The 10,727-nt window shown below is 40.1% G+C and overlaps 1 protein-coding gene across 1 annotated transcript; it reads right to left on the bottom strand.

Moving 5' to 3' along the window:
• Positions 1–2,093: 2,093 nt before the first annotated feature.
• Positions 2,094–5,829, bottom strand: LOC112083968. The gene is made up of 7 exons (XM_024152193.1): positions 5,798–5,829; positions 4,048–5,692; positions 3,831–3,956; positions 3,332–3,672; positions 2,975–3,259; positions 2,787–2,923; positions 2,094–2,683 (listed from the first exon to the last, which is right to left on the bottom strand). Exons 1-7 carry the CDS (start codon positions 5,827–5,829, stop codon positions 2,094–2,096), a joined length of 3,156 nt encoding a protein of 1,051 aa, XP_024007961.1.
• Positions 5,830–10,727: the final 4,898 nt, after the last annotated feature.

Here is a 10,727-nt window from a genome sequence, read left to right as displayed (position 1 = left end):
ACACAGTTGGGTCCTAAGGGAATACCATTCAGAAAATCTTCAGGATCAGAGGAAAGAACTCGGCCCTCGCCAACATTGTCATCACTGCCAGACCAATCTACCAAAACACACTTAGGGTGTGATCGTTTGTTCACACTCTGCAGAATGTTCATTGTTGATGAAAGTCAAATTACAGGGCAGATTTTAATATATCGTAGTATATATGAATAACTGATCAGGGTTTAATGACTTACTCTTGGTGCTGAATTTTCACCAACCTCAGCTTCTTGTTTCTGTAATCATCAAAGACAAACACCAAAGTCAGCCACTAATCAAACTCTTGTAGATATTCACAAGTGTATCAGTTAGACGAACCTGGTTTTGCATCTTTGCAATAACAGCTTCTAAGTCCTGGACCTGTTGTTGCAACTGAAATTGCTGCTCTTGCATCTGAGCCATACACTTATTCTTCACTTGAAAGCAGGCTAATTTCGTCAAACTTATCCCTCTACCCATTGCCCTCAACCTCCCAGGATTATCCGGTCCTAAAACTTGAGATAGCAGATCTTCTCTTATGTTCGTTGTCGTGGATGAAGGAGCATCGCTCTCGAGTTCAGCTGCCTTTCTCTGATATACAAAAAACAATCCCAGAGTAAAATAAAAACTAAATCCATCTAATAAACCATTGTTTAAATCAATAGAAAAAAACTTACTATCTTCTCAGCAGCGTTAGTATTCACCGGTGTACCATCTTTTTTTGTACGGGACTTTACCCAAACTCTAAGTCGAGTCACTTTAGATGGTTCTGCGCTTTCTTTTTTCTATACAAGATATACAATAGTCCATATCAAACGCACTAATGAGTATGCATATAGTATAAGAATTACACTAACCATATCTTCTGTAAGCCTGACCATTCCTCTACGACTACATGTGTGAGGTATCTGATTGAGTCTTCTTTCCTTGTACTTGTCACTGACCACCTGAACATGAATGTTATTACGATAGACGAGAACAAAATAACAACAAAAAAGAAGAAGATATGAATACCTTAAAAGCTGGGCTGGTTTTCTGTTTGACGAATTTACGCCAGTCAGCTGGATTAACATTCTTGGGTCGTAGGAAATTTCTGGCTTGATTGTTACTAGCTTTCCTGATCTGGCTCACTAGCCGTGACTTGGATGCCCTCCACAGACATCCCATCTGTTTAATCACAGCCGCCTATTGGTACTCCTCATCAAGTTCAAACCTAGCCTGCAATTACAGAATCACAAAGTGAAACAAATATAAACAACGGTTTCGTTTCAGTTTTTAACAACAACATGAGCAAAAAACAAATAATACGTCACCTGAACAGATTTCCATAAAACGGTTTTCAGATCCTCTCCAATCTTCCTCCAATCATCTATGATAACAGGAACATGTTCTCACACCAATGGATCCAGATACGAAGATAACTTCACTGATCCTGGACCACAAGGTTCTCCCATGTCAGTGAAGTCAACACGTTCCCGCGTATTTGGATCTTTGGCGATGTTTTTCATCTTCGTTGGTCCTCTGTGTTTCTTACGTTGTGTCTCAACTACATTGTCTGCTTCCTCAGACACCATCGTTTCCCCAACTGCATCATGTGCCTTGTCAGACACTATCGCATCTCCACCTGACCCTTGTTCCTCATTACTCCTTTCTTCTTCGAACTCATTCTCAACTTCCGCGTTGTCTTCATTCAACTCCCGGCCTGCTGTCTGAGAAGTTGCTCCTGTCACTGAATCTATAACTGGTTCCAGCGGGTGCTGTGTCTCTTCTTCAACTTTGGTAGGGTGCTGTGTCTCATCTTCACCATTAGGACTGATATGTCCCACAAATTCCACAACATCATCCTTCGCAGTCCTCTGTTTTTTAGCACCCCTTTTTGGACGACCCATATTATTAATTCACCTGAAACCAGAAGATATATAGTTAGTATTAAAACTTTCACAAAGAGCAATGCAATCATAAGAGCCTGTAACTTCAAACTAAATTCAATAACTGATCAAACCCCATGCAAAATTTCATTTAAATGTAGAAAATTTTACACAACTAAAGGACTGTGGACAATTCCTAAACTATACTATTTATATATATATGCCTTCACAATCTGCTCGGGCATTCGCAGCCTCATCGTTAAAGTCATCGATGTCCATCTCAGCGCTTGACGGAAGCGGCCCAACTTCTACATTACCGTCTTCAGGATTGTCTTCATTGTATCTCCTTGTAGGACCTCGGAGAACTACATACCAACTAGATGAATCATCTTCCTTTGAATATAAGACTTGCTTGGCTTGAGAGGCTAGTATATATGGATCCTTATGAAAGGATACTTGGCTTTGATTGAGGTTGACAAGTGTGAATCCGTCTTCTATCTTGACACCGTTGCCTCTAACTGCCCATTGACACTTGAATAGTGGAACGTAAAATACATTGTAATCCAATAGTATAATGTCAGTGACCCTCCCGTAGTATTCTACCAAATCAACGACCTGTGAAGTGTCTCTTGCACTAGATCTACACATAGCTGTAGCCTCATAAAATACTCCACTATTCTGACTTTGCCTATGAACTGAAGTCGTGTGAAACCGCTGCCCATTCACTATATAACCAGTATATGACCTAGCAGTATTACGAGGACCATATGCCAGCCACTTGAGAGTTTCTTCATGTCTGTCTGAGGTCATAGGTATCTATAAAACGGTGTACATAAGTTAGTGTACATTGACGACAACACTAAAAGGTTGACTAAACAACTTTAAAGAAGTATGTGATTGTACCTGTTCCTTTAACCAGCACGCGAATTTTGAGTGTGTGTACTCCATAACAATGTTGCATCACGTCTACATCTTGCATTACTATCTTGCAGATGTTCAAGGTGCATACTTGTATGAAGAAGTCGAAACGAATCAGTAAACTTTCAATATAAATGAATGCAGAAAAGACTTAGGTATTTGTTGATACTTACTCGACAAATGGATCCACGAGAGCAGTGTTCTGAATGACAGCAAGATGGGCTATTTTTTTCTCCAATTCAGTAAGCTCAATAGTTGTGGCTGCGGATATAGGACGGCCTTCGAGTATAGAGTGGCTCTTGTAATCTGTATTTCTCTCTTTTTTGTCCTCTACACTTGTTGTTTTCTTTAGAAATTGACTACAGAATTGCATGCACTCTTCTGCGAGATAAGACTCTGCAATGCAACCCTCTGGTCTTGCAGGATTTCGAACAAAGTCTTTAAGTACTTTCATATACCTACACATACTTTTACTGATGAGTAACAATAAAATGCAATTCTATAATCTAAATTCCAAGACAATAACATACCTTTCAAATGGGTACATCCATCGAAAATGGACTGGTCCACCTAGTCTCGCTTCTCTTCCAAGATGAACTGTCAAGTGCACCATGATGTCAAAGAAGCTTGGAGGAAAGAACCGTTCAAACATGCAAAGTGTTTCCACGACTTCAGTTTCCATCACTGTAATTTGCTCTCTATCAATAATCCTCTGACACAGCAGGTTGAAGAATGCACAAAGTCTCGTAATTGCAATCCTAGGACCATTTGGAAGTAGTCCTTGCAGTGCAACCGGAAGAAGTTGTTGCATCAAGACATGGTAATCATGAGATTTTAGTCCTGATACCTTGCAATCCTCCAATGACATCCCCTGGATATGTTTGAGCAGTACCCATCTGGACCTCTGAAGTCAAAAAGTCGCTTGCAAAATATTTTTTTCTCAGTTTTGGACAAAGACCAAGGTGCAGGTGGAAGGTATGTTCTTTTACCCTGTATTTTAGGATGCAAGTCGTTTCTAATACCAGGAACTTGCAAGTCTTTTCTAGCATGAAGGCCATCTTTTGATTTTCCACAATGCAACAATGTAGCGACGATGCTTGCTGCAACATTTTTCTCCACATGCATCACGTCTAAGTTGTGCCTTACCGGCAGTTCCTAGGCATTAAAAGTGTATTAGTTAACAACAACAAGTTTGAAAAAACAGAAAAATAATTGAGCAACTATATAAAACGTTATTCAGACATACCTCCCAATAAGGTAACCTGAAGAAGATTAATCTTTTTTTCCATCTAGATAACTCGTCCTCATCTACTTCTTCTTCTTCTTCGTCCTCTGACTCACTGGACACACCATCGCTGTCAGAGTCCGATGCAACAGATACAACCCTTTTTCTTTTCTTTACTTTGTCTTTACCATTTCCGAAATCGTTTTTGTAATTTCTCAGTATTTGAGAGATATTTTGACCCGTTAAAATCCTAGCCTTGTTCCCATGCTCAGCTTTTCCATCAAACCATGCCTTTTTAACCCTATATCTATGTGTCGGTGCTAGACCTTTTCTGTGGCACATGTAAACATGCTTTCTACTGTTCTTCAGCCACATACTGTCTGTGTGTTTTCCACATAACGGACAACCCATTTTCCCCTTTACTTTGCAACCTGCAAGATTCCCATACGCAGGAAAATCACTGATAGTCCAAAGGAGGATTGCTTTGAGTTGGAATGTACTTTTACTAAAGGCATCATATGTAACCACTCCCTTGTTCCAGAGAAGCAGAAGATCCTCGATCAGAGGCTCTAAGTATACATCAATGCTATTCCCAAGCTGATGCAGACCAGGAATCAACAAGGATAGCATGATGTTTTCCTTCTTCATACATAGGTGAGGAGGCATGTTGTAGTTGACAAGCAGAACGGGACAGCTACTATATCTAGTGTTTTTCATGTCGAAAGGATTAAAACCATCTGTCGAGAGCCCAAGCCGAATGTTCCTCTCCTCAGCTGCAAAAGCAGGGTAGTTGTCGTTTACTTGATCCCATGTCACAGAATCTACCGGATGACGTATTCTTCCATCACTGCTCTTGTTTGTAAAGTGCCACCGTAAGTCCTTTGCTGTTTCTTCAGACCGGAACATTCGCTTGAGACGGGGGATAATAGGAAAATATCTTAAAACTTTATGTGGCACACCTTTCTTTACTTCACCTGTGTGCATGTTTATCTTCCATCGTGAAGTGTTGCATTTAGGACAATTATCAAGCTTCTTGTACTTCTTTCTGAATAGACAGCAATCATTAAAACAAGCATGAATCTTCTCATAACCCATGTCAAAAGACTTGAAGAATTTCTTGACATCGTACAGTGAAGTGTGAAGCACATTATCCGAAGGCAGCATATCTGGCAAAGTCTCCAGCAGATTATTGAAACTTTTGTCCGACCATCCATTTTGTGTCTTAATCCTAAACAGTGAAACTATTGCAGATAGCTTGTTATGATTTGAACAGGTTGGATATAGTGGTGTTTCCGCATCAGCCAGCTTTGAGAGAAACTCATCTTCTAATCTGTCTTCACCCTCAGCTTCTTCTCCCTTTCTAGCCAGCTCATCATCTAAATATTCAGCAGCTTGAAATAACCCAACTATCTCATCATTCCATTTACTTAAATTGCTTCCACCCTCAGCAACTAAGTTCACTTCTCCATGATGATACCAGTCAGCCCGCAACTTGTAAGCTTCATCCATGCCCCTTGTTACTAGGTGATCAACTACATCACTTGGTACATGACGAGCTACATTCCTACAGTCTTTGCATGGGCATACCAGCGTTTCAGTTTCTCCTAAAGCAGCAGACGCTGCTTCTACAAACTTCCAGACATCTTGCTCATACGCAGGATCAACCCTTCGGTTGATCAGTATGAACAGAAAATATAAAGACAGAAAACTCTTAAAGTGTCTAAAGATCAATATATGAAACCAAAACCTACAAATATGTTACTATCAATACCTGCAAAGATGAACCCATCCCTTCTCCAGCATTATATGTTCTAACCTTAATGACAATCGCAACATTTCAAACACTTAACACCACTAACCGATAACCTAAACCACATTCAACTAATAACCAAATTCTAATACTAACAGTTCCATGGAAGTGACTTACCCGTTCAGGTTACAGTAGTCAGGTATTGTGAATTGAATTCCCTCTGACCCACAATGTTTCTTCAGAACCCTAAGCTTAGAATAACAGAGGCATGCAATTAAAAAACTGAAGTTAGTACATATGAACCCTAATTTTCGGATAGAAATTGGGAACGAACTAAATTACCTGTACAACTTCTCTTGGTTCTGGGTTCGGTCTTGATTATCAGACACCTCATGACATGCAAGAAATTTCGGATAAAAGTAAGGAAACAGGAACGAACTCAAATCAAAGCAAATTAGAAGTTTTAAACAAGAGAGGAGAGTCGATTAAAGTAAGGTACCTTTTCCTGTTACTCGTCTGGAAGGAAAACAAGAGAGGAGTGTCGATTCGATCCAACGATAGTGAGACTGAGACTGCGGGTAAATGAGATCTAGGTCATAATAACACCAGACGAAACTCAGAATGAAATTGCGGCTTACAGAGACGAGATTGTCGCCGGCGAGAAGAAGATCTGGTCGGTATTCGACGGCGAGACGAGATTTTTGTTCTAAGCTTATTTTTGTCTGCGTCTAAACCCTTTCTCGACTTAACCCTTATTTTTTTCTAAGTGTTAGTGAAAAAATGAGAGGCAAGGAGAGATTTGGCTTCCCGCTTATGATTATTTTTTCTAAGTGTTCCCGCATAAGTGAAAAAATGAGAGGCAAGGAGAGATTTGGCTTCCCGCTTATGATTTCAACGGGTTAGCGTTAGATAAATGCTGTGATAGGATAACTCAATACTTCGACTAATCTGTAATAGCATTTTAGTAAATTGCGCTATAATATTGTGCTATCATTGCCCAAATTTGTTGTAGTGTATCCCCTCTCAAGATGGCGAATATATAGAAAGGAGAGACATCTTGCCCATAAGCTTGTTGAACTGAGCTGGATGAAGCGGTTTAGTGAATGCATCAGCTAACTGCATATCAGTACGAACATGAAGTGGCTTGATCAGTCCACATTCAATGCGTTCCCAGATCTGATGACAATCTGATTCCACATGTTTAGTCCGTTCATGATATACTGGATTCGTAGCAATACTCATCGCTGAAGTAGAATCACAGTAGAAAGCAACGGGCTTATGTTGAGGGACTAACAACTCGGTGAGTAAGAAGACTAACCACTGTACCTCTCTGCTAGCAAAATTCATCGCTCTGTATTCAGATTCTGTGGATGAATGAGACACAGTTGGTTGTTTCTTAGTCTTCCAAGAAATGAGTGAGGTGCCAAGGAACATGCAGTATCCCGAAGTGGAATGTCTTGTGTCAGTACAGGAAGCCCAATCAGCATCAGTGAAAGCTTTAAGAACAAGGTCTGAATCGGCTGAATAGAATAGACCAAGACCAATTGTTCCTTTCAGGTAATGAAGTACCTTAAGAGCAGCTCGGTGATGTGAAGGTTTAGGAGCTGATGTATATTGACAAAGAAGATTCACTGCGTAAGTGATATCCGGTCTTGTAATTGTGAGATACATCAACTTTCCTACCAAACGACGATAAGATTCCGGATTCTCAAGAAGTGGTTCATCACTTTCTAAACAGAGTTTAATATTTGGCTTCATAGTAGATGGCTTGCAAGCTAAAAGCCCTGCTTCTTCAATCAATTCCAAGGTATATTTACGTTGAGAGACAGATATACCTGAAGCAGATCTAGCAATCTCCAAGCCGAGAAAGTACTTCAAGGGTCCAAGGTCTCTTAACTTGAAAAATGATTGAAGGTCTAGTTTCAGTGTAGACACATCTTCTGTGTTATTACTGGTGATGATAATATCATCGACATATACCAAAACAGCAGTGTATATGCCTGCATTATTTCTCACAAATAATGTGTGATCCGCATGGGATTTCTTGAAACCAAGGTGCAAAAGGGTATTACTGAATTTGAGGAACCACTGTCTTGAAGCCTGTTTCAAGCCGTATAGCGAAAGCTTACAGACTGCATTTGGAGGAAGACATTCACCGTGTTTTGGTGTATATCCTGGAGGAAGCTTCATGTATATTTCCTCAGAGAGATCACCATTCAGAAAAGCGTTGGAGATGTCTAGTTGATCAAGGCTCCATTTCTTTGCAGCTGCAACTGCTAACAATGTTTTGACTGTCGTCATTTTTGCTACTAGAGAGAAGGTATCTGCAAAATCTACTCCTTCTTCCTGTGTGTAGCCTTTTGCTACAAGGCGAGCTTTGTAGCGCTCTAAGCTTCCATCGGCATGAAGTTTAACTTTATAAACCCACTTACAGCCTATGGCGTGTTTATCAGCTGGCAAAGAGCATATGGTCCAAGTCTGAGATCGTTCCAAGGCTATCAACTCCTCGTTCATCGCTTTGAGCCATTCATCAAATTTCTTGGCCTCTCGGAATGAAGATGGTTCTGAATGAAGAGTCACAGAACATAGATATGCTTTGTAATCCTCTGAGAGTTTATTGTAAGACATATATGCAGCAATAGGATATGGGATATCTGTTTCTGTCACATTGCAGTAGTAGTCTTGTAGATATGCAGGAATCTTTGTTGATCGTTTGTTGGTGTTTGGAAGGTCTGAAGGAGCAACTGCATCTGTCCCTGATGAAGAAGAGTGAACGCTGTCGCCTATAGGATGGAGGTCAAAGTTCCCCGTACGCTCAGAACATTCACCCTTTTCATAGGTAGACGATGTTGCAGATGTATCAATGTCAAAACAGTCGGGATTGGTGTTGAAGGATTCCTTTGCGAATGGGAAAATATCTTCATGAAAGACTACATTCCTTGAAATGTGAACTGAATGAGTTTCCAGGTCAAGCAATTTATATCATTTGTATCCTGCAGGATAACCAAGGAAAACACATGCTTTTGCACGAGGTTGGAATTTGGTTCTGTTCTTTGAAGAGGTGGAACAGTAAGCCAGACAACCAAATACACGCAAACCATTGTAATCAGGACATTTAGAGGTTAAAGTCTGATATGGTGACCTGTTTTTCAGAAGAGGCATCGAAAGTCTGTTGATCAAGAAAACAGCAGTTAGAATACAATCTCCCAAGTATTCTAGTGGCATCTTTGCCTGAAACATGAGGGATCTAGCGACATTAAGAATGTGCTGATGCTTCCTCTCGACAACAGAGTTCTGCTCTGGAGTCTCTGGGCATGAGTGATAAGCTTTGATGCCTTTAGCCTTGAATAGATCAGTAAACTTGAGCTCAGGAGCATTATCTGATCGTACTGCCTTGACAACCGTGCCATATTGTGTCTCCACCATTTTTAAGTAATCAGGAAATATTGTTAGAACCTCAGACTTCGTTCTTAACATATATACTCAAGTTACTCCGGTGTGATCATCGACAATAGTGAGGAAGTACCTGTATCCTTCAACAGTAGACACAGAAAAAGGTCCCCATATGTCAATATGAATCAGATCAAAAGCATTATCACATAAGTTGTTTAAAGAGTTATATGATAAATGCTTTTGTTTGGCAAGAGGGCAAATAGAACAATGAAATGGGTCTTTATTTCTTTGTTTTATTTTGAGTACATATGTAAGTAAATCTACTTTAGATACAGATGGATGCCCTAGTCTATTATGCCATAATACTGAATCAATAACAAGGTTTGTATTGTAGAATCCTTGTGATGGAATGTGTTCATCAATGCGATCCCTGTCCAGAACATATAGGTTTGAAACCTGTTCACCCTGACCAATCGTCAAGCCCTTGATATGATCCTGTATCAGACAAGTATATTCATCAAGTATTACTCTGCATTTTAAATCCCTTGTTAGCTGACTTACGCTTAGGAGATTTAGTCTGAAATCAGGTATATACAGGACGTTATTCAGCACTAATGATGGATTCAGTTGAATCTGTCCAATACCAACAATTTTGATGTCTAAACCCGTAGGTAAAGTCACCGAGTTATTGACAGAGTTATTCATGCTTACGAATAGATTCTTGTCATGTGAAACATGGTGTGTTGCACCACTGTCTACAATCCATGATCTAGATGATGAAGCATTTCCTGTGGCTCTTAAAATTCCAACAAAATGAAGAGTTTTTGAGGATATAGCCATACCAGGAAGAGCTGTTATCATACCACCAGTTGTTGAAGAAGCGGTGGGATCATTTGATGAGGGTAGGTGAGAGTTGAAGTAAGCAATGAGCTCCTGAATCTGGTCCTTCGAGAGTGTGCTTGTATTGTTGTTGCCATTAAGTTTAGTGTTGGCGAGAGTAAGGTTGGCAACAACAGGTTTGGATGATTCAGGTTTCTTCTCTGTTGCGTTTTGTTTGCCCTTGTGTTTGAAGCCAGGAGGATATCCGTGTATCTTGTAACACTTGTCAATAGTGTGACCATTATAACCACAATGACTGCATACAGGTCGGGGTTTTTGACCAGTGTATGTTGAATGTGTGGCATTAACAGATGCTTGTTCCGGAACTGAAACATTGAATGTTGAAGCATTCTGAATAGGATGAATGTTTCTTTGGTTGAAGTCTTGATCGAGAAGATTGTAAACTTCCGCAAGATCAGGTACATTCTTCTTCATTATTATCTGACTTCGAGCATGAGCATATGATTCATTCAAGCCAGCCAGAAACTTGATGATCTTCGTGTGCTCTGCCTTTGTTGCTGTGGCTTTACAAAAGTTACAGGTTCTGCAAGTTTTTACACATTCTGCTCCATCAAGATCGTCCCAAAGTGTTTTCAATTTGGTGTAGTATGTAGAAAGATCTGTGGAACCTTGCTGGAGAGACCAGATTTGTTGTGTAATTTGATACGATCTTGGTAGA

This window comes from Eutrema salsugineum, unplaced genomic scaffold, assembly GCF_000478725.1.
Source record: "Eutrema salsugineum unplaced genomic scaffold, Eutsalg1_0 scaffold_5, whole genome shotgun sequence".
Lineage (NCBI taxonomy): Eukaryota > Viridiplantae > Streptophyta > Magnoliopsida > Brassicales > Brassicaceae > Eutrema > Eutrema salsugineum.
This window is presented reverse-complemented; position numbering and strand designations above follow the sequence as displayed.

Bases quoted from the DNA above. Each gene is read 5' to 3' on its own strand.
- LOC112083968 (XM_024152193.1), bottom strand. From the start codon at position 5,829: ATGCTGGAGAAGGGATGGGTTCATCTTTGCAG. The intron at 3,673-3,830 runs GTTCCTGGTATT...AAACATATCCAG, and splicing joins ATGCTAGAAAAGACTTGCAA to GGGATGTCATTGGAGGATTG. The intron at 3,260-3,331 runs GTATGTTATTGT...AAGTATGTGTAG, and splicing joins TGGATGTACCCATTTGAAAG to GTATATGAAAGTACTTAAAG.